Genomic DNA, 24,234 nt, shown 5'->3' with positions numbered 1-24,234 from the left:
GATTCTCTGAACTGGAATATCCTTTTGCTTTGCGCCATCACAGGAGGAAGAAATAGAAGCTGTAGGAGGCCACTGGGCTCCTCGTGCCTGCTTGGCTTCATTCATGTCATGGCTAACCTTTTCCCCTTCCATAATCCCTCCATCCCTTTGACTATTTTCAAGGGAAATCCTAGATCCTAGAATGCAATCAGTGAACGAGCCTCCACTGGCCCATCCCATGACTAGCTACTGTCTGGGTGAAGAAATTGTTTTATATCTTAGCCCTGAATGGTTCAGGTCCAACTTATAGACCTCTCTGTCAGGAGGCACAGCAATCCTGCATGGACGCTGATAAACCCTGTGAGAGTTTTACCTGTGTCTAAACTCTAAAGAGAATATAATCTGGGGATTGATGGCAATGTGGGTAACATAAAGTAGATCTGTGAAAATGGGAGAGGAAAAAGCGGCAGGTGGAATTGGAATTAGAATTGGTTTATTATTGCTGTGTGGACCAAGATACGGTCAAGAACGTGTCTTGCATGTTGTTCATACAGATCAAATTATTACATGATGCATTGAGGTAGAACAAGGTTTAAAAACAACTACAATGAAGAATAAAATGTAACCGCTTCAGAAAAATCACAGTAAAAGCAGGTAAACTGTAAGGTATAAGATCATAATGAGGTAGATTGTGAGGTCAAGAGTCCATCTTTGTTGTATCAGGAAACAGCTTAATAGTGGGGTAGACACTGATCTTGAGCCTTCTTTCAGGCTTCTGCATCTTCTACCCAGTGGGGGAAGAGAGAATGTCCAGTGTGGGTTGGGTCCTTGATTATGCTGGCTACTGTACTGAGGCAGTGAGTCCATAGAGGGGAGGCTGGATTTTGTGACGTGTGGAGCTGTGTCCACAATTTTCTGCAGCTCTTTGCAGCCACGTGCTGAGCAGGTGTTGTACTTAGATAGGATATTTTCTTTGAAGCATTTAAAAAAACTGGTGAGAGTCAATGGAAACACTAAATATCTTCAGCCTCCTGAAGAGGTAGAGACATTGGTCAGCTTTCCTGGCTGTGACACTATGTCGTTGGACCAGGACAGACTATTGGTGATGTTCACTCCTAGGAACTTGATGCTCCCAACACCACTGATGCAGACAGGGGAATCTGACACCACTCTCCCGTCAATGACCAGCCCCCTTGCTTTGCTAACACTGAGGGAAATGTCCTTGTCATGCTACTATCGCGTTCCTGCACTTGGGCTCGTGATTATTTGAGATAAGGTCTACCAGGGATACTTAGTTAGAAGAGAACCAGACCACACAGTCATGTATGTAGAGGGAGCTGAGGGTGTAACCTTGTGGAGATCGGTATTCGGAAGAACTGCGGCAGAGATGTTGCTGCCAATCCTTAATGCTTGCGGTCTGTCGTTCAGGAGGGATCCAGGTGCAGAGGGGAGGCATTGGCTGCCAGGGTCTAGAACAGGAACACGTGCAGGAAATCCAAAACAGTGCTTGCTTGGTGGGCTGTGGCCGCTGGGGGGTGGGTGCAGAGGGAGTGGGGAGGGTTGAGGCTTGTGCGTGGGAGGGGGCTTTGGGGTTCTAAAATGTTGTTGTCATTTGTCTTCCTTTTGTTTGCTGGATGTCTGTGAAGAGTAGGAATTTCAGGTTTGAACATTGCATACCTTCTCTGATATTAAATAGGACCATTGAACCAATTCAAGAAAAGCTCAGTAGGCCAGACAATTTCGCTGGAAAGAGGAACGTCTGGGGTTGGACACCCTTCTTTAGAAACCAATGGTTTCATGTCCGGACGTAATTGAAGGTTTTCCCCAGTTTAGTGGGCCTTGTAATACTCTGTCCGTAGACATTAGCTGTCCCTCTGTCTGCAGGGTCTGCCGAGCATTTGAGAGATGACTATAATTGATCACAGACGAAGGGCAAATGCAAATGTGAAACAAAGTGAAACAGATTCTGATCAGATATGCCACTTTCCCTCGGCTGACAGTTAACACCCGTCAACGCTGCCGCTTCCTCCGAACTCGGCTAAGTAAAAGGGCGCTTTCCGCAAAGTAACTGCGAGCGTACGATGTGAGAGACCGTCGGGGCGTCGTTCGCAGCCCACGACGGTCATTTTCATTCTGCGCCGTACCTGTTCGGATTCAGGTGCTTATATAATAGGTCGAAACTCAGAGCAAGGGAAAAAAGGTTTACTAAATTAGAATGAATTCGAGCGGAAGACCCACTACCACACGGGAATAAATGTCTCCTGGCCGCCTCTCGCGTTGGCACGAACACGACGCCTCATGGTGTAGCTCCTGAGAGTGAAGTTTGGTCTGAGCGTCTTAAATGACCTGATTTGTCAATCGCAGCGATTTTGTTCTGTTGTTGTTCCACACTTATCGATCGTTTATTATTTACTTGGACAAGCTGGTTTACATTATTTGCATATTCCCCCGTGGGCACTGGCTCCTAAATAGCTCCGAATGTTACCTGCAGACTGTACATTAACTCAACCTCCCTTGTGCCTGCACCGCTCCACACCAGTAGAACTTGTTTGAGACTCTTCAGTGGGAGGAGGATACGAGGCATGTTAGCACAGCGCTCTCGCCTTGCGCGCAACCCGGAGAGTGAGAACGGGCTCCTTCCACAGTGGACCGCCCGCAGCGGGAGGAAACTCACTTCGCGGTCGGGCAGCAGGTGCTGAGAGCACAGATCATGCAAGTCTGTCGATAAGGAATGTCAGGGTGTCTGCTGAGAGCTGGGCAAGCCGTTTGTTTTGGGCTTCAGTCCCCGTTTTCTGCTCCGGCGGCGGCGTACATGGGGACCTACAGCGATTGCTCTGGAGCTATTAACACCGCCAACCCCGGGCGCAGCCTGCGAAATGGACTTGGAGCACCGGAGGACTAGGCAAGGCAGGAAACGGCAGCGACTGGGAGGTAAGCGATCGGCGGACTCGCTCAGCTCAGCCCGCCGCGGGGAAGTCGGCTGCATTCCGGAGTCGCCGACCCTGTGGATCGGGCTGAGCGCCGCTTGACTACGGTTCAAGTGGGCGAGCCTGCGAGTAAGCCAGCCCATCTCCCTTGGGGAAGCTGGAGCAGTCGGCGTGACTTCGTGCTGCGATTTATGCAAAGCGTTCCCTTACCTCAAGCGCGGTTTTAAAAGAAAATTAGCAAGCCAAGTCCCCGGACACCTGGCCCGGGGAGTCGGCGTGAGCTGAGCCGGCTCGTTTCTACCTTCTTTCTGCATTCAGATACAACCCAGCTGAGTGAAATCCTCTTTAAGCTTTAAAGTACTTCTTTATTCGCGTTGTAAGGCAGCCACGTTTGGAGGTAAAGGTTAAGATCAGGGGAGATTACTGGGTCCAGAAAGGTCGCTTGTCTTGTTCAGAAACACCGTCGCTTTTGTTACACGCCAGGGGTTTTGACAGGTCGCCTCAGCACCGAGCTTGTGTTACAGGGCAGGGGTCCGACAGGCATTTCTCCGCTGTGTAAACAAAGTTTGCCTTACATACCCAGGGCCTCGCAGGTAACCTCTCTATTGTACTGAGATTGTGACAAGTTCTTCGCTGAATAGACAGGGCTTGCGTTGAACGGCCAGGGTCTTTCGGGTAAACTGCTCCAGCGGAGCTAGTGTTACACGGCTAGGGTCTGAGAGTTAACCTCGCCACCACTGTAAAAAAATAAACAGAACCCTGTGCTGGACAGGTAGCTAGCCTCTCCACTGTATAATTGGAAGGTAACTTCTACCCTGTCTGGAAAGAGATTATGCTTATATGATGGGGGTTTTGACTAGACGCCTCTCTTCAGTACAGTCAGCGCTCTTGTAGGACGGTCGGAGTCAGTGAGATACCTTCACTCCTGTGTAAGGGTTACATGGCTGGCGAGGGAGGACGGGTGCCTCGTTTGAGTTTTCTACCGTGGGACTCCCCAGTTTAAGGCCGGTGCTGCCGCCATGTTGTGATGTTACTGGCATCCCTTCACCTGAAAGTAAACACGGATGGAGCTGGAGGAATTTAATACCCCTGGCTTGTACTGGTGCTGAAAAATGAGCTGCTCAGCTCCCTGTCTGCTGGCTGGAATCCTGGATGGTACTTCAGAGGTGCACGGGAGGGGGCAGCCCTCTGTACCAGGACATTTTGTGTCCGGGGACGGGGGTCAGTAGGGAGTAGACTTTGGAACTCAGCCCGAAAGACTCTTCCCTTCTTTCTACCCTCTTCATTATCGGCGACGACTTCCACTGAGCCGCGTTGGCCAGCCCAACGCTCATTAGCACTTCCCTTCTGCCCCGAAAGGTGAACTGAGTTGTAAGCGCACCATGGCCGTTGAAGTCAGCTACCACCCCTCATGAGCGTTCCTTGGCGGCCGACACCGGCCCTTCAGTAATAACTCTTCCTTCTAATGTGGGGTTCCATCACTGGCAAAGCAACAGGGCCTCTGCCTGCCTTTCAGTTGCCAAGGTTCTTGTTGGCTGTGTATAGTTAACTAGCAAAATCCTGGGCTTGAACTGAAATCTGACCAAGGGTACCGGAACCTTGCTGCCCCGAGTAGAAACAGCTGAATTTGCCCCAAAACAATCGCTTTGACCGAGACTGAGTTTTCACTAATCTTTGCTGGTCCAGTTCCTCCCAAAGAATTAAGTGACTCAGAGACTGACTCATTCCTCACTGCATTTAATCAAGAATATTGATTAAATTGCTTGCCTTGTCTTGAGATATCTCGGCGAAACAATAGGAAGTGCATCGACTCCATTGTGGTCCTGTCAGTGTCGGGGTTGGACAGCTTCAAATCGAATCAGATTGCCAGGCCCAGGGTGACCTTTCAACTTTGCCTGCCTGTTAAAAGTAAACATAAACGTAGCTGTTGGAGTCAAAGGGCACAGAAATTCAGCAACAAAACCAAAGTCACAAAACAAATGTTTTAAAATTCCTTTTTTGCAATGCAGATTTACTTCTATTCAAACTACACTCAGTGCCCAGGCATACCTGTAGGCCCGCTCCTTAATGCAAATATCTAATCAGCCAATCATGTGGCAGCAACTCAATGTATAAAAGCATGCAGACATGGTCAAGAGATTCAGTTGTTGTTCAGAATGGGGAAGAAATGTGATCTAAGTGATTCTGACCGTGGAATGACTGTTGGTGCCAGATGGATTGGCTGAGTCAGAAACTGCTGATCTCCTGGGATTTTCATGCACAACAATCTCTAACGTTTACAGAGAATGGTGCTAGAAACAAAAAAAAAAAATCCAGTGAGTGGCAATTCCGTGGGTGAAAACACGTTGTTAATGAGAGAGGTCAGAGGAGAACGGCCAGCCTGGTTCAAGCTGAGAGGAAGGTCACAATAACTCAAATAAGAGTACATGTCATCAGTGGTGTGCAGAAGAGCATCTCTGAACACACAGCGCATTGAACCTTGAAGTAGATGGGCCACAGCAGCAGATGTCCATAAACAAGCCCTTATAGATTTAAGTACAGGAGATACCTAATAAAGTGGCCAGTGAGTGTGGTCCTATTGGATGTGCTGGGCTCTGAAAACAGGATATTTTCGAATAGGCCGGTGGATGTTCCTAGCATCCCGTGATGAGTGGACAGTTGTCTGTAAGATCGGGTGAAATAGTTTGATCTTTCCCCTCACATCTGTCCTTTACGATACTGCATCAGTGACAGTGGGTTGTGATGGGTGCTGCAAAAGGCAACATCTTTCTTGATAAATGAAAATCAGAAAACTGCATGTTCTGGAAATCTGAAATTTAAAAGAAAAGGTGCAAAAACTCTGCAGATCAGGCAGTATCTGTGGAAAGAGGAAAAGGGGTAATGTTTTAGAAAACTCTCACCTCCCATAGATTCTGAGTGCTTCCAGCATCTGTCTTTCTTTCGTTTTCTCCTTGGAGAAATTTAACTAGCTTACTTTTTCCTGCAATCCAGCCAGTAGCCAGATTTTAGATCATAAGGGATTTAAGGAATATAGGGCTAGTGCAGGTAAGTGGTGCTGCAATAAAAGATGATTATCTTTTTGAATGGTGGAACCAGCCCAATGGACTGAATGGCCTACTTCTGTTTCTACCTCTGATGTTCATATGTAATGAAAATATTACAAAATAGTTTTAGATGCAAATCAAATCCAAGAGCTAGGATTCTGCTTGTGATGGATCTTCATGTTATTCAGACTGCCTTCCATAAGACCTTAAGAAATAAGAGATGAATTAGGCCATTTGACCCATCGAGTCTGTTCCTCCAATTCATCATGGCTGATCCATATTTCCTCTCTGCCCCAGTCTCTTGCCTTCTCCCCGTATCCCTTCATGCCCTGACTAATCACTAATCTGTCAACCTCTGCCCTTTTGGGAATATCACTCAATTTTATTTACTGTCTGACCTGAGTGTTACCGTAGTACTGCTGTCAGTACGTGTTCTGATTTTCATCTTTATTCATTCCACCACTTGCTTTCCACCACATATCCGCAAATGTACAGCGGGTGATGTGATCAAAGTCATGCAGGACTACCCCAAGCTAAAAGTTGTGGAAATCTGACAAATTCTCTCAAGTATTTTCCAAACAGTTTTCAAGCTAGTAATAATAATAATAATAATAAAATGTCTCATGTTCTTCATTAATGAATAGATTTAGTGTATGTTAAATTAGTTTAATTATAGGTCGTGAGGTTGTATTCAAATACCAGTGACCTGGCTTTAATTCCTGCCGCTGCCTGTAGGAGTGTGTACATTCTCCCCATGACTGCGTGGGTTTCCTCCCACAGTCCAAAGATGATAGGTTGATAGGTTAATTGGTCATCGTAAACTGTCCTGTGATTGGGCTAGGATTAAATCGAGGGGTTGCTGGGCAACACGGCCCAAAGGGCTGGAAGGGCCTATACTGTGCTGTATCTCAATAAATGAACAAAATAAAGATCCAACAAGTCAATACTTGAAGAAGTACAGCCAGACTGCTCACTTGGAGATTTGATCATGAGTCAAAAGCTCAAATATTTTGGCCACATCATGAGAAGACAGAATTCCTTGGAGAAAACTCTCACGTTTGGTAAAATAGAAGGTAAAAGAAAGAGAGGGTGACAGAGGCTACAATGGATAGATAATATTACTCAAACAATGTGTATGACCTTGAGGGATCTTAGAGAGGTGGTTTCCAACAAGAAGGCTTGTGTAGGAGTCCATGAGGTCACAAAGAGTTGGACTTGACATCACATATTGTAAAAATACATATATGTCACCATATACAACCCTGAGATTCATTTTCTTGTGGGCATTCACAAAAACAAAGTTAAGTAAAATAATCATAATAAACAAATAAGCAATAATTATCAAGAACATGAGATGAAGAGTTCTTGAAAGAGGACCTCAATGTTGGGGTGAATGAAGTTACCCCCACTGGTTGAAGAGTCTGGTGGTTGAGGGATAACAATTATTCCTGAACTTGGTGATGTGGGTCCTGAGGCTACTGTACATCCTTCCAGCAGCAACCAGAAGGGAGCATGGCCTGGATGGTGGGGGGGTCCTTGATGACGGTTGCTGCTTTCCTGTGACAGCACTCCATGTGGTTGTGCTCAGTGGTGGACCATGCTAGATTGGACTGTATCCACTACTCTTTGCAGGCTTTTCTGTTCAAGAGCATTAGTGTTTTCATACTAGGTCATGAAGCACTCTCCAACGCACATCTATAGAAGTTTTTCAGAATTTTACATGACATGCTGAATCTTCATGAACTTCTTATTCATGCTTTCTTTGTAATGGCAGGTATGTGCTGGATCTAGTACAGATCCTCTGAAAATGGTAATGCTGAGGAATTTAAAGTTGCTGACTCTCTCCACCTCTGAGTGAACTGGCTCGTAGACCTCTGGTTTTCTCCTCTTGAAGTCAATAATCAGTTCCTTGGTCTTGCTGACATTGAGTGAGAGGTTGGTGTTATGGCACCACTCAGCCAGATTTTCAGTCTCCCTCCTATATGCAAATTGTTGTCAATCTGAACTGACTGGCAACATTCCCTCTAAGTTTTTTACACCCATACAGACCAAACAAAGATTGCCCTGAGCAGGAATTTTTTTACACGGTCTGAAAACTGCGTGGCACTTCAAATGATTTTTTTTTGTAATCTGCATATCAAAGAAACACAAACCACAACCCACAACACAAGTAAACAATGTCAGATAGTCAAAAAAACTGACAGGCACAATGGCAAAAATACAATGTTTTGACCTGATGGCGTCGGCATTCAAACGTCCAGTGGTGTATTAATGGTGAGCTCCAGACTTCCGTTCTGTGTTTATTGTTACAGTTTGTAGCAGTGTCGTACCTTGAAACACTGACAACTTAAATACATTGAAGCTCTAAACTGTTTCAAAGTAAAGCTTGTTGTGTGTTTATTATTTAGAAAATTAATGGATTATATTCATTAACACAATTAATTACAGGGTATTTCACAATTGTATTATCACAGATTTCAAACCTATACTAATATACATTCAAGATTACATTATCATTACATAAAAGAAAATTCTGGCCGTGCAGCAAAACGGGCTATGTGTGTGGGAGCATTTCAGTTACTGTGCAGTCATAGGTTAGAGGGAACAGCACTGACTGGGTTCTGCAAGTGAGGAAATCGAGGATCGTTTGGACAAGAAGGTACTGAAGTCTAGGTCTTGGAGCTTATTGATTAGTTTTGAGGGGATGATGGTATTGAATGCAGAGCTGTACTCAATGAAGAACATCCTGATACGTGGATCTTCACTGTCCAGATGTTCCAGGTTGAGTGAAGAGCCAATGAAATGGCACCTGTTGTGACGGTAGGCAAATTGGAGTGGGTCCAAGTTGCTCCTCAGGCAGGAGTTGATATGTTTCATTACCTTTCTCTCAAACCACTTTATCACAGTGGATGTACTGGACCATAGTCACTGAGGCAGACTATCACATTCTTCCATGGCACCGGTATAATTGAAGCCTGCTTGAAGCAGGTGGGTACCTCAGACTGACGAAGCGAGATGTCAACGATCTCAGTGAGCACCACAGCCAGATGATCGGCACAAGCCTTTAGTACTCGGCCAGTTACGTCGTCTGGGCTGGATGCTTTCCGTGGGTTCACCCTACTGAAGTTGGCCTCGAAGACTGAAACCACAGGTTTCACATTTATTCAGTTAAATGAAAGGCGTACAGTGAAGTGGTATGATAAAGGTTACTGCAGAAAGCTGGCGCTTCTGATTTACAGAGAAACCAGCGTAGGGACAGTACTTGTGAACAGAACCCTTACACAACCCAGGGACTGCCTGCACTGCATTCATAGGAGATGATTTCTCTCGACCCAACTACTTTAATAAAGTGGTGACCCGACACTACCTGCCTTCTGGATGATCAGGACAGTCACTTAACAGCTACTTGCTAAATCAGGAGATCTCTGAAAGCTTCATGTGCCTCATTGTTTACGCCCTACAATGTTATCTTGGCTTCTTATAGTATATATGTTGCTTCTTCCATTGATTCCCCTTGAAAACCTTACTAAACCTTACTTGAAAACCTGTTTCACTCCATGGTGAACTATTTCCTTGGAGTATTCCTCTCCTTCCTTGGGTTTTATTCAAGTGAAGGGCACGGAGTGTGTAAATAAAATTGTGTTAAGCTAAACAGGAAGGGGCAAGCCTGTTGTCAAATCAGAACAATGCATGCAAAGGACATTGCATCAGGATGAAAATAAGCAAGCTTGAAATGTGCATCACGGGATGTGATTGAGGGTTATCATTGACCTTTGTACACATACAGTAGTAGTGGCGGGCAGCATCGAGCCCAGGGGATCATGGGTTTGTGCCTCTGGTGGACTGTGCCCTCTGGGTGGGAAGATTTGAAGAACCAGCTACTGCCCATGCAGCAGGTTCCCCCTCTCCACGTCACTGATGTAGTCCAAGGGAAGGGCAAGCACTGATACAGCTCGGTACCAGTGTCGTCGTAGAGGTTGCCAGAGTGAAGTTGTAAACAACATCAAACTGCCTTAGGGACCCTGGCTCCAGATTCCTTCCTCGAGGTTTACTCCCGAAGCCTTTCCCATGGGTGGGTTTGGCTGCAAGGCAGCGGAGGTTTAAAATCAGAGATCTCCTTCTTCTAGGCGGCCTGCCGACCATGACTGATGAGCCCCACCTGCCTGAAGCAACTGGTTTTGAGGCACCAGTGGTCTGCCTTTGCCCCTCCACTTGTCAGTAGAAACAGTTCCACTGGGCCTAGTAACTAAGCCATACGTGAAGGCCAAGACTTGGACTTGGTTGTCAGAGGCTGTTAGAAGCCACTTGGAGCACCTTATAGGTAGTGGGAGCTTATCCCCACTACCACCCCCAGCAATGACAACAAATAGGCAGGCGAATATCTCTGGTAAAAGGTGTTTCCAAAGGACAGAGCAATTGGAAGAAGAGAAGCAGCAGAAGGAGACATGGTGGCAGAGAGTGTAACTGTCCCAAAACTCCAGCAACCCGAGTTTGATGCTGGCCCCCACTGCTGTCTCTGTGTAGTTGCATGTTATCCGCGACTAGTGGCTTCCCTCCCTACCTCCCAGAGATGTGCTGGCTGGTAGATTAAGTGGTACCTCTAAGTCGTTCCTATGGCAGGTGGGTGACAGGAGAAGCAGGGGGAGTTGGTGGCCATGTAGAGGAATTGGGCTGGAAATGGGAATGGGTTTGGGGACATTTGCTTTGAGATCCAGCAGAGACATGATGTCATAAGCAAATGTGAAATGTAGAACGGCATAGTACACACTGGCTAGAAGGGAGGAATTTTGAAAAAAAAAACATACGTCGGACATCTACAGACTTACCAACATGAATTAGAACTTAATGTGAGGGATAACTACCAACATTAGTTGTCGCAAAAACAGTTCAGTAAAAACTGGAAACTGCGATTAAAAAAAATATATATATACAGGCTGAGTGAAGCTGGATACCTTTAATCCCACAGGCACTGAATTCCTAAGTGGATTTGAGACTTTACTGGAGTAATATATCCTTAAACCAACAAGGGACAAACCATGCTGGCTGTAATGATCAGAAGTGAGCAAAAATCAGTTAACAACCTGGTAGGAACTGTGGCAAGATACACAGGGGAGAAATATGAGCTACGATCAAGATTTCAGAAGAGGCTGAATTTTAAGGGATGTCACAGGAAGTGTCTGTTGTTAACTGGCCAGATTTGTGAATGGGAGCATAAGTGGCACAATAGCACAGTTAATACAGCAGCTGCCTAACAGTGCTGGAGACCAGGTTCAGTCCTAAGCTTGGGTCCTGTCCGCTGGGAATTTGACCACGGGAGTCTCCTCTGGACGTTTCGGTTTCTTCCCACATCCCAGTGACCTGTGGCTTGGTGAGGTTAATTGGCCAGCATAAAGAATTCCCCTTAGGTAAGTAGTAGAATCCGGGAAGGGGGAAGTTAATGAGAATATAGGCAGAATAAAAGAAACGGGAATCACGTGGTATTGGTGTAATGGGTTGTTGATGGATAACATGGGCTGAAGGCTGAAGGGCCTGTTTCATGAAGTATCTCCCTATGACTAAACTTAAATTTATTTATAATTGTTGAACCAGACTTTCTACAATCATTGAAATGAAATACTGGTTAAAAAAAAGTAGAAAAGATTTCCCAACTTTAGATCATCTGGCAAAGGTTATAATTATCAGGAAAAATTGAACAAGCTGAGAAGAGGATACTGGGGACAGAGTTGTAAGAGTGCTTAAGTATGCTGTAAGGGCAAGATAGGACAGATATTTCTATTTGCAGTGGAATGCAAGAACCAGAAGCCTTAATTATGAAATAATAACTAATAAGTTCAATAAAGAATTCAGGAGAAACATTTTTGCCGAGCATTGGTTAGAATGTGCAATGTGCTATCAAAATGGAAGGCAATTAACGTGGGCATATTTAAGACAAACCTAGTCAAATACATGAGTGAGGAGAGAAAGGACTGGAAATGTTTCTTGATGGTTGAGATGAGGTTGCCTGTCTGGAGCAAAAAAAAACATTAGCATGGACTTCCTGGATGACATGTTTGTTTCTGTGTTGTAAATACAATGAAGAGAAGATGGTGTCAATATTAGTAGTGAACTTCACCATTGTGCCAGCACTGCCTTTGGCTACCTGGGGAAAGGGTGTTTGGAAATCAAGACATCAAGCCGGAGACTCATGTTATTTGAACTTCAGTTCTAAATGCTATTTGCTTATTTTTATAGTTGGTGCAATTTTTTTTTCTGTAAATTGGGTGTTTGAGAGTCTTCCTTTCTCAATGGGCTCTATTGGGTTTCTTAGTTTTGTGGCTGCCTGTGAGGAGGCGAATCTCAAGGGTGTATATAGTATACATGTGTTGACAATAAATGAACTTTAAACTTAAGAGGGTATAAAACCAACTAAGGAAAGTTATGAAAGGAAAAGACAAGTCTATGGAGGCACCTTTCATACTATTTCAGAGGTTTGGAAGTGTGGTAATGCAACAGCCAGTTTGTGCACAGCAAACTCCTGAAAGCAGCATTTTGATTGTGAAATACTGACACAGCCCTGGGGGTAATTCCATCATCTTTCAGTAAATGACAAAGGAGCTGTGCTGCTTACTTGAGAGAGTAAGCTTAACCCTTCACTTACAAGGCAACACTTCCAAAGCTGAACCCACAGGCAGGACTGTGTGCACTACCAGCCGAACCATGGCCAACCTTCTAACTAGTACTTCTTTCCCCCCCCCCCCCACCTTATTCTGGCTTCATCCCCTTTCCTTTCCAGTCCTTATGAAGAGTCTCTGCCCAAAATGTTTATTGTTTATTCATTTCCACAGATGCTGCCTGACCTGCTGAGTTTTTCCTCCATTTTGTGTGTGTTAATCTGGATTTCCAGCTTCTGCAGAATCTTTTGTGTCTATCAAAAGTTGCAATAAGGTTTAGAGCAGGGGTTTCCACCTTTTGTATGTCATGGACTCCTACTATTAACCATGGGGTCTATGAACCCCAGGCTGGGAAACCCTGCTTTAGAGGCTGAATAACCCATTCCAGTTCCTGTATCTCTATTGTTCTTGGCTGTGTTTTGAAAGTGTGGAGTTCAGGAATCAAGATTTATTGATTGCATACCTATTAAGAATAAATTTCACTGCATTATATCTGGAAGTGCAGTTAACATGGTTGCTTTCCAATATCAAGATTATATAGGCTTCCAGAGACTAGGACCAGTGTTGGAAATGATCTCATGCTGCAGGAGAATTTTCTGACATGTCAGTCCATGGCCTTCACTACTTCTGTGATGAGGCCACATTCAGGGTGGAGGAGTAACATCTTGTATCCCATCTGGGTAGCCTCCAACCTGATGGCATGAGTATTGATTTCTCGAATCTCCGATAATGGCCCAACTACCTGTGGTGAACTCTTGGCTCCTCCCACAGACCCCGGTATAAAGGCAATTGAGGCCTGAGCCTGGCCTCTCAGTCTCCAGGATGTAGTATGGTGGTCAACCACTGCTTGTTCCTTCTTCCAGTCAATAAAAGCCGATATCTCGCCTTTATGTCTCAGAGAGAGTTATTGATGGTGCATCACTACCCCTCCTCTCCTTCATCATTCCCCATTCCTGTCTCACCCGATGCCCAACAAGGTGTGAGGAGGAACAACAACGCAATACTTGATACAGCAAATTATTAGGTGTATTCTGCATATAATGTATGATGAGCCTGACTAGGAGATCCGAGTTGAGAAGAGTATTTGGGGAAATACTCTTCATCTCCATTTACAGGTCTAACGGAGCGTTCGAATAGGGGTATAGTTTGACATTAAGACCAGGAAACCCAGTCAACCTTGGTAATCTAACCAATAAAGATTATGCCAGTTTGTAATTAGCTGCTTTGTTCTGATGAAACATATCCTGGATGCTGGTGTTTCTTGGTAGGGCAGGTTGAGGCATTTGATGTTGGGGTGTTGGCCGAGCTGGGCAATTAGCTTGCAGATGTTCCACCGCCAGGCGAAGTGACATTCTTGCTGTGTAGTCGTTTGTGTTTCTCTCTGGGAGTGCTCGCATTTATATAGTCCCCCTTTCGCTTGCCTTGGTCCTGATTGGCTACCCCTTCAGTTGACCTTTGAATTCTATTGGCTCGAGATTCTTTGGCTCTAAGGAGGTTTGTAGATGGCTTCTATCTCGATATGTTTGTTTATAGTGTTATCAGAAGAGAACCACACCTTTAAAAATTCTCATGCCTGCTTTGTGTTTCCCTGTGCCAGAACCTCCGTGGCGTCCCAGTTAAAATGGTGTCCTTCTCGGTCTTCATGTATCCTGGACTGTGTAAAGGATTATTTTTTATCTGTTGCCTCAGTGATGGATGAATACTAAATTAGAACACTAAAAGAGACTATTCCATCTCTCAAACCACTTGAGGCTTTTTAGAATATTACAGATTCACATATGTCCCACTCGTTATGAAAGACCCAACACCCAAAGGCATGAACCAATCAAGCTAATTAATACAGGACTTGGATATCCCTGGTGTAAGAATGTCTCTCTGCCAATACAAAGATTTTCCATTAGAATCTACATAAATGGATTCAATTCTTTGACCAACTTTTTAATATTATTTATTATAGAGTCACAGAACACTCCAGCACAGAAACAGGCCCTTTGGCCCACCTAGTCCATGCCAAACCTTTAATCTGCTCAGTCCCATTGTCCTGCACCTGGACCATAGCCCTTCGCAGCCTCCCCATCCATATACCTATCCAAATTTTTTTTAAATGTTGAAATCGAATCGGAATCTACCACTTCCACTGCCAGCTTGTTCCAGACATTCACCACCCTCTGAGAGAAGATCCCTCCCCCATAGTCCCCTTAAAATTTCACCTTTCACCCTTAACCCATGACCTCTAGTTCTAGTCTCACTCAACCTCAGTGAAAAAAGCCTACTTGCATTTACCCTACCTACATCCGTCATAATTTTATATACCTCTATCAAATCTCCCCTCAATCTTCTCAATTCTAGGGAATAAAGTCCTAACCTATTCAACCTTTCCCTATCACTCAGGTCCTCCAAGTCTTGGCAACGTCCTTGTAAACTTTCTCTGCACTCTTTTAATCTTATTTACATCTTTCCTGTAGGTAGGTGACCAAAACTGGACACAAGACTCCAAATTAGGCCTCACTAACATCTTATACAATTTCAACAATACATACCAGCTCCTGTAATCAATACATTGATTTATGAAGGCCAATGTGCCAAAAGCTTTCTTTACAACCCTATGTACCTTTGATGCCACTTTAAATGCACTATGGACCAGATCCCTTTGTTCTACCATGCTCCTCAGTGCCCCGCTGCTCACCATGTAAGACCGACCCTGGTTTGTCCTACCAAAGTGAAACATCTCACACTTGCCTGCATTAAATTCCATCTGCCATTTTTCAGCCCATTTCACCAGCTGGTTTAGATCCCACTGCAAGTTTTGATAGTCTTACTCGCTGTCCACTACACACCCAATATTGGTGTCACCTGCAAAGTTGCTGTTCCAGTTTACCACAGTATCATCCAGATCACTGATATAGATGACAAACAACAATGGACCCAGGATCGATCCTTGAGGCACACAATTAGTCACAGCCCTCCAGTCAAAGAGACCACCCTCTACTACCACTCTCTAACGTATTCCGTGAAGCCAATGCCTAATCCAATTTACTGCCTCATCCTGAATATCAAGTGACTGAACCTTCTCAACCAACCTCCTATATGGGACCTTGTCAAAGATTTAACTAAAGGCCAACTAGATAATATCCACTGCCTTGCCTTCATCAACTTTCCTGGTAACTTACTTGAAGATCTCTATTAGATTGGTTGGACAAGACCTACCATGTACGAAGCCATGTTGAGTATCCCCAGTTAGTCCTGATCTATCCAAATACTTATACATCCAGTCCCTTGGAATACCTTACAACAACTTTCCCCCTGCTCACCAGCCTATAATTTTGTGGCTTATCTTTAGAGCCTTTCTTAAACTAAGAACACCATTGGCTATCCTCCAATCCTCAGGCACCTCACCAATTGCTAAGAATATTTTAAATGTCTCCGCTAGAGCCCCTGCAATTTCTGCATTTGCCTCCCATGTGATCTGAGGGAAGACCTTGTCAGACCCTGCGGACTTAATCATCCTAATCTGCCTGGAGACAGAGAACACCTCCTCCTCTGTAGTTTGTGTAGAGTCCGTGTCTCCGTTGCTGCTTTGCTTCACGTCTGCAGAGTCCACGTCCATCTCCCAAGTAAATACTGATGCAAAAAAATCCATTTAAAACCTCCACCTTCACTTTCTGTTCCACACATAGATTACCACTCTGATATTCCAGAGGACCAATCTTGTTCCTTACTATCCTTTTGCTCTGAATATATCTGCAGAAGCCCCAGGATTCTCCTTCACCTTGTTTGTTAGAGCAACCTCATGTCTTCTTTTAGTCCTCATGATGTCCTCCTTAAGTGTTCTCTTGCACTTCTTATATCCCTCAAGTACCTCATTTGTTCCTGCCCGTTATGCACCTTCTTTTTCAACCAGGGCATCAATATCTCTTGAGCCAAGATTCCCTAAACCTGTTATTTCTTGCCTTTTATCAGGAACATACAAACTCTACTCTCAACATTTCATCTTCGAAGGCCTCCAGCTTATCAAGTATGCCTTTGCCAGAAAACAACCTGTTGTAACCCACACTTACCAGATCCTTTCTGATTCCGTCAAAACTGGCCTCTCTCCAATTTACGGTCTCAGCCCAAGAACCATATCAGTTTCCATAATTACTGCACCTGGAAACTAATGGCATTATGATCATCAGATGCAAAATGTTCCCCTACACAAATCTCTGTCACCTGCCCTGTCTCATTCCCTAATAGGAGATCTTGTATCACACTCTCCCTAGTTGGGACTTCTATGTACTGATTCAGGAATCTTTCCTGAATACATTTGACAAACTCTATCCCATCCAGTCCTGTTACAGTATGGGAGTCCCAGGTCACTAAGTGGAAAGTTAAAATCACCTACTATCACAACCTTATGATTCTTGCAACAGTCTATGAACTCTCTACAAATTTGCTCCTCTAAATTCTCGGACTGTTGGTGGTCTATAATATAATCCCATTAATGTAGTTGTACCTTTCTTATTCCTCATTTCTACCCATAAAGCCTTACTAGACAAGCTCTCCAGTCTGTCCTGATTGAGCACAGCCGTGATGCTTTCCCTGACTAGTAATGCCACCGCTCCCCATAAATCCCTCCTGATTTATCATGTCTAAAACAATGGAACCCCAGAACATTGAGCTGCCAGTCCGGCCTCACTAATGTCTAGAATGTTATAATTCCACGTGTTGATCTGTGCCCTAAGCTCATCCGCCTTTCTTACAATACTCCTTGCATTGAAACATGCACGGCTCGGAACATTAGTCCACCATGCTCAACCTTTCAATTCCTGAGTTTGTGTGTAGGCTTAGCAACACCCTTCTCCACAACCATTCCACTGTCTGTTCTAGCACTTTGGCTCCCATCCCCCTGCAACTCTAGCGTAAACTAGATATTTTCTTTTAAAGGTTCAAATGTTCATTTTTATTATAAAAGTACATACGCAGAATACAACTCTGAGATTCATCTTCTCCAAATAGCCATGAAATACAGAAAAACCGCGGAAGTTGATGAAAGAAAAGATATTAACCACCCCCATAGAAACATTAACCACCCCCACTGCACTGCATGGAAAGAAAATGAAACAACAACTCACAAACCCCCAAATTCCTCCCTTGCACAAAAAAACCGACAGATCACCCACCTGGAAAATGGCAGCTAGAGCATCAAACCCCAAACCCCTCTCTCACAAAAAACTAACATATTGCCCACAAAGGGAAAAAAACGGTGTATCTATCATTATCTATGCATTATTTTATTTTTTAGATACAAAATGGGATACTTTGCCCATTGAATGTGCATTCTCCCTCTAGTCTTCATGCATTTACTGCTACATTCTTGAGACTTTCCCATCACTCACCTGCAGTGGGGACAATTTACATTGATCATTGCCCTTCATCTCCTCCATACATTCTTCATTTGTACTTGCCTTCCAGTTTTCTGACCCTTGGCATTCTTAGTACCACGTCCGATCCTGAAGCGGAAGGCTGTGGCTTTAAGTTCCTCCAGAACCGTGAGTTATTTGGATCGCACATCGGCACAATCACTGAAGTCTCTCCTTCCCTTCTCCACCTCTGCAACACTTCTATATTAAAATCCTCACCTGTGTTGTGTGATTCTCTGTGGCCTCAAACCTTCGCTACTTTTGTGCCCTCCTCCAGCCCTGCATTACTCCAAGATACCTGGACTCCAGGTCTGGCCTCTGGTACGTGACAAACCATTGGTAGCCTTAACAGCAGTGAAAAAAAACTCTAGACTATCATTCTGCTCCTATACCTTTCTGTCTCTCAAACTCTATTACCATCTTTAAATTTCCCCTTCACTTCCTTGTCAAAGCCTTTGGTCATCTACTATTTTTTTGATGTGACTTGGTAGAAAATCTTGTCTCTTAATGTTCCTGAGAAGTATCTTGGAATGTAAAGTACCTTTGGAATATTTTGGTATTTTATAGGTGCAATATAAATCCATGTTGTTGTTGACCTTAAAATTTTAGTTTGGTTATCCAGTCATTACTGAGATCCCACTTTCCAGTCAATGATACGTGGAGACCTCTGCTCTCTCAACTGGATGTAGTGGATGCTTTTATGAAGCAGGCATGGAAGTGCTGTCTTGGAGATTATCCTTTGAGCGACATCATTGGAATACAAACTATTATCAAATTGTTATTTGTTGGATTTCACTGAGAGCAAATTAACTCTTGTATCCTACAAGATTACAGTGACTACAGTTCTAAAGCACTTAATTGGCTGTGATGTGATTTGAGAAGCCCTGAGGTACAGGAACTGGCTGCACTAATTAGGAGGTTGGTGGCATTTATTTACATGGAGGGCCTGTGTTATGGAAGCCTTTTTAATTTGCTGGAATGCAACTTAATTATCAAGTTGCAAAACTTAGTAATTTGTGTTGCTTATCAGATATATAAAGGGCCAAGTTGTGTAAAGGTATTGAGTCGGGACGAAAGGTATCATACTTTTTTCTTATTTATTTATATATGTTTCTTGATTTTCTATCCTCAGTAAATGCCTCAGCTTTGTCCCCCTGTGTCCACACGTCAGTGAGTTCTGTGCCTGCAATGACACTGAGCTCTTCTTACACTGCCTCCTTCTCCATGCCTATTTCTTTGGCAAGGAGTTTCCAGCCCGCACTGATGACCCCTTATCCCGTCTTCAGCCTTCCTCCTCTTCCTGGACATCCTGCTCTGGATTTTTTTATTGCTAACTGCCGATGAGACATCAACCATCTTGACTTTACCACTCCTCTCTCCAATTCTAACTTCACTCCTTCCCAACGTACTGCTCTCCACTGTCTCCGCACTAGTCCTAACCTCACCATCAAACCTGCAGATGGGGGTGGGGGCGGTCCTGTAGTAGTCTAGTGGACTGATGTCTACCTTGCTGAGACCAGGTGTCAACTCTCAGACACCTTTACTTACCCCTCGAACAGGATCCCACTAAAGAGTGCCTGGCCATTGTCATTGGCACCATCACTGACTTAATTAACGCTGGTGATCTCCCATCCACTGCCACCAACCTCATAGTTCCCTTACCCTGTGCCTCCCATTTCTACCTCCTACCCAATATCTACAAACCTGTCTGTCCAGGTAGCCCCATTGTTTCTGCTTGTTCCTGCCCCACCAAACATATTTGCATACCACAACTCTGTTTTATTCCCCTCCCCCGGTTCAATCCCTTCCTTCCTACATCCGTGATATTTCACACATTCTGCATCTTTTCAAAGACCTCAGGTACACTGGCCCCAATCATCTCATTTTCACCAGGGACGTCCAGTCCCTATACACCTCCATCCCCCGTCAGCAGGGCCTTAAAGCTCTCTGCTTCTTTCTGGATAACACGCCCAATCTGTTCCCCTCCAGCACCGCTCTCCTCTGTGTGGCAGAACTGGTCTACACTCGCAATAATTCTCCTCCAAACCTGAGATGCAGCCATGGGCACTCGCATGGATCCCAGCTATGTCTGTCTTTTTGCTGGCTATGTGGAACAGTCTATATTCCAAGCCCACACTGGTATCACTTCTCAACTTTTCCTACGCTACACTGATGTCTGCATTGGGACCGCTTCCTGCACCCATGTGAAGCTTGTCAACTTCATCAACTTGCCTCCAACTTCCACCTTGCCCTCAAATTTGACTGGATAATTTCTGACACCTCCCTCCCTTTTCTCGATCTCTCTGTCTCTGGAGACAGCTTATCTATTGATGTCTGCGAATCTCAGAGCTACCTGGACTATGCCTCTTCCCACCCTGCTACTTGTAAAAATGCCATCCCCCTCTCTCAGTTCCTTCGTCTCTGCTGCATCTATTCTCAGGATGAGGCTTTTCATTCCAGAACTAATGAGATGTCCTCCTTCTTTAAAGAAAGGGGCTTTCCTTCCTCTACCATCAACACTGCCTCACCCGCACCTTTTCCATTTCGCACATGTCTGCCCCAACCCCATCCTCCCACCACCCTACCAGGAATAGGGTTCCTCTTGTCCTCACCTACCACTCCAGCAGCCTCCTCGTCCAGCACATAATTCTCCGAAACTTCCACCACCTCCAATGGGATCCTACCACTAAGCACATCCTTCCCTCTCCCCCGCTCTCTGCTTTCTGCAGGGATCACTCCCTAAGTGACTCCCTTGTCCGTTTGTCCCTCCCCACTGATCTCCCTCCTGGTACTTATCCTTGCAAGTGGGACAAGTGCTACACCAGCCCCTACTCCTCCTCCCTCTCTCCTATTCAGGGCCCTAAACAGTCCTTCCAGGTGAGGTGACACTTCACCTGTGAGTCTGTTGGGCTCATCTACTGTATCCAGCACTCCCGGTGTGGCCTCCTGTATTTCAGTGAGACCCAGCGTAGATTGGGAGACTGTTTCGCCGAATATCTACGCTCCGTTTGCCAGAAAAAGCATGATCTCCCGGTGGTCACCCACTTCAATTCTACTCCCCATTCCCATTCCAACATGTCAGTCCATGGCCTCCTCTACTGTCGTGATGAGGCCAGTCTCGGGTTGGAAGAGCAACACCTGTCTGGGTAGCCTCCTAGCCTCTGGCAAGATCATCGATTTTTTGAACTTCTAGTAATGGCCCCATTCCTGTCTCCCTCTTTCACCTTATCTCCTTACCTACCCATCACCTCCCTCTGGTGCTCCTCCCCCTTCCTTCTCTTCCATGGCTTTCTGTTCCCTCCTATCAGATTCCCCCTTCCCCAGCCCTTTATCTCTTTTCACCTATCAACTTCCCAGCTCTTTACTTCACCCCCTCTCCCTCTCCCAGTTCCACCCATCACCTACCATCTTGTATTTCTTTCTCCCCGCCCCCACCTTCGAACTTCTCATCTTGTTTTCCAGTCCTGACAAAGGGTCTCAGCCCGAAACGTCGAGTGCTTACTCTTTTCCATAGATGCTGCCTGGCCTGCTGAGTTCCTCCAGCATTTTGTTTTTGTTGCTCGATTTTCCGCTGTTATTTCTGAAAGTGTGCTGTGTGGTTTATTTTAATATTAATTTATCACTGAAGTGAAGGAACGTTGCTTCAGCTGTATCCCTGTATGCAAATATGCCAAATTTGTTCTCCAGTTATCTCTTGTCGTTACTATGTGCAAATTTTAAATTGCAATTTATCTAAACCCTTTATTAACTTATTGGTATTATTATTCTTGTCTGGTAACTTAATCCTTTTTTAATTACTTTTGTTTGTTAATGAAACCTAATCATTTTCTTAGCATTGTTGTCTGATGCTTCCCAGTGCTTTACATTGTCTCACTTTGCTCTGTGCCTCTCTTTCCGGCACTGCCTCTGTTAATAGATTTAAAACCTACTGATCTGGCTGCATGGTGGCAGTTCCTCCTATTCTTTGCCTCTTTAACTACTTTATTGGAATCTTTCTTTGGTTCTTTGGTTAAAGGTTGAACAAGTTAGGTCTCTATTCATTGGAGCGTAGAAGGTTAAGGGGGGATTTGATTGAGGTATTTAAAATTTTGAGAGGGATAGATAGAGTTGACGTGAATAGGCTGTTTCCATTGAGAGTAGGGGAGCTTCAAACAAGAGGACATGATTTGAGAGTTAGGGGGCAGAAGTTTAAGGGAAACACAAGGGGGTATTTCTTTACTCAGAGAGTGATAGCTGTGTGGAATGAGCTTCCTGTAGAAGTAGTAGAGGCCAGTTCAATTGTGTCATTTAAGGTAAAATTGGATAGGTATATGGACAGGGAAGGAGTGGAGGGTTATGGGCTGAGTGCGGGTAGGTGGGACTAGGTGAGATTAAGAGTTCGGCACGGACTAGGAGGGCTGAGATGGCCTGTTTCCGTGCTGTGATTGTTTTATGGTTATATGTTATATATGGTTAATCAAGTTCATGCCATTATGGCATGCTTTCTTAATTTCTTACACATCTCTCTCGCTCTGTCTGATTCTCACTGTTTGGTGCTGTGAATTTGTAGTCCTCTTCTATCCTAAACAAGAAGGAGGACATTTTGCACGTTCCTTGTTAGCAATGATTTATAAGAATCTTGGATCAATATTGCATATCTTGCTCTGCCCAAACTCCTGAATATTCTCTGACCAAGAATGCTTTTTAATCTACTCCAGCCGTCCCTCGTTTCCTTTTCTATCTGGAGCTCATCAATGTTACTCAAAACACTTTACATTTTTCCACAGTTAGGGTCAAGCTAGCTCCTGTTTGTTTGCCGATCCTCTAGGACTTTGGTCAGCGAAAACTTCCTTTCTGGAATCAGTTCTTGTTGCAAGGAAGGTTCTTGTCACATCCTTGCCTAGAGGAAAGGTTCTGCTTTCCTGTAAATTACCATACACTTTCAGCAATCTGAGTCATTCTCCTCTACACCATCACCTATTTATTTCACTGGTAAATGTTTGATATCCTGAAGCACAATTGTTCAACTTATTTGTGCTATCCATTATATTTTTCAAGACCTCAGTGTGAACCACGACTCCACTCCATTCCTGCTCTGCGACCGATGGGAACTGTATAACCGATTGAAAATGTCTCATTCAATTTTCTACTCTGTATCTAACCCAATCTGTATTGACTGGGGAATCCTTGGGAAGATATGGATGAATGTTCAATTTGTTTGTGGATGTTTTGAGCCCAAAAGTCATATCTTAGTGAATAATTGCTTGAAATATTCTCTGTTTATTAGAGCATAAAAGAGCTCTTTCTGCCCAATGTTGTGTTGACATAACTTCCTCCAAGATCAGTCTAATGGTTTCCCCCCACATGTCCCTAATGTATCTGCTGCTACCACCCACCCACAGTAGTGTGTTCCATGTACTCACCACATACCTCTGGCATCCTCCCTATATTTTCCTCCAATCTCCTCAAAAGCATGTCTTTTTGTTTTAGCCATTTCCACCCTGGAAAGAAAGGGAACTGGTCGTCCACTTTATCTATGCCTCATATCATCTCTGTCAAGTTGCTTCTCATCTTCTTTTGCTCCAGAGAGAATGTCTCTAACTTGCTCAGCCTTTCATCATTAGACCTGCTCTCTCATCCAGGCAGCATCCTGGTAAGTCTTCTCCACACCCTCTCTAAAGCTTCCACATCCTTTCTGTAATGAGGGGAGATATTATCAGTTCATTCACTAAAGTTTGATCTTGTAGTACATCAAAAGTTAAAGATCATTAGCCCATAACTTTACAAAGTTTACTGACACTGCTGCCAAAAGGCAGGTGATACAAAAGCAAACTTAATTTTGAATCTAGCACAAAGGAAGTTTATCTGATTTGAATCTAACTATTCCTCCAGCATTCTTTTACTCATATAGAGGAGAGAAAATTGTATCTATTTCCATCCAGGAGGCCATTTTGGCCCATTGAGTCCATGCCAATTCCCAGGGGAATGTCCCATTCTGTCTCCTTACTCCTCTTCCTTCCTGCACGTGAGCCTATCAGCTCCCTTTAATTCTTTTTGCAAATTATCTATGTTAGTTGTAATGGCCAATTAACACAGCAATCAAGTATCTAAAAAGGAAATTTCCAGCACCAAAGGAATAAAATTGGTTCTGAATTTGAACATGCTGCCCTGAAAAGGTTTGCACTTTTTAATGAAACATTTTATACTTTGGCTAATTTTAAACAATCCAGTATTTTTAATCAAAAGGAGAAAATTG

General features: G+C 44.4%; 1 protein-coding gene across 3 annotated transcripts in view; it reads left to right on the top strand.

The window, feature by feature from the left end:
• The first annotated feature begins 1,577 nt into the window (after window positions 1-1,577).
• Window positions 1,578-24,234, top strand: part of arhgef19 (Rho guanine nucleotide exchange factor (GEF) 19) — a 122,397-nt gene continuing 99,740 nt past the window's right edge. Inside the window, exon 1 of one of the 3 annotated variants that reach the window (XM_059951944.1) lies at window positions 1,578-2,910. In XM_059951944.1, coding sequence (XP_059807927.1) covers window positions 2,856-2,910 — 55 coding nt within the window. In that variant the 5' untranslated portion in view covers window positions 1,578-2,855. The remainder of the gene's footprint in view (window positions 2,911-24,234) is intronic. The other 2 variants (XM_059951945.1, XM_059951947.1) reach the window with 2 other exon arrangements.

This window comes from Hypanus sabinus, chromosome 27, assembly GCF_030144855.1.
Source record: "Hypanus sabinus isolate sHypSab1 chromosome 27, sHypSab1.hap1, whole genome shotgun sequence".
Lineage (NCBI taxonomy): Eukaryota > Metazoa > Chordata > Chondrichthyes > Myliobatiformes > Dasyatidae > Hypanus > Hypanus sabinus.
This window is presented reverse-complemented; position numbering and strand designations above follow the sequence as displayed.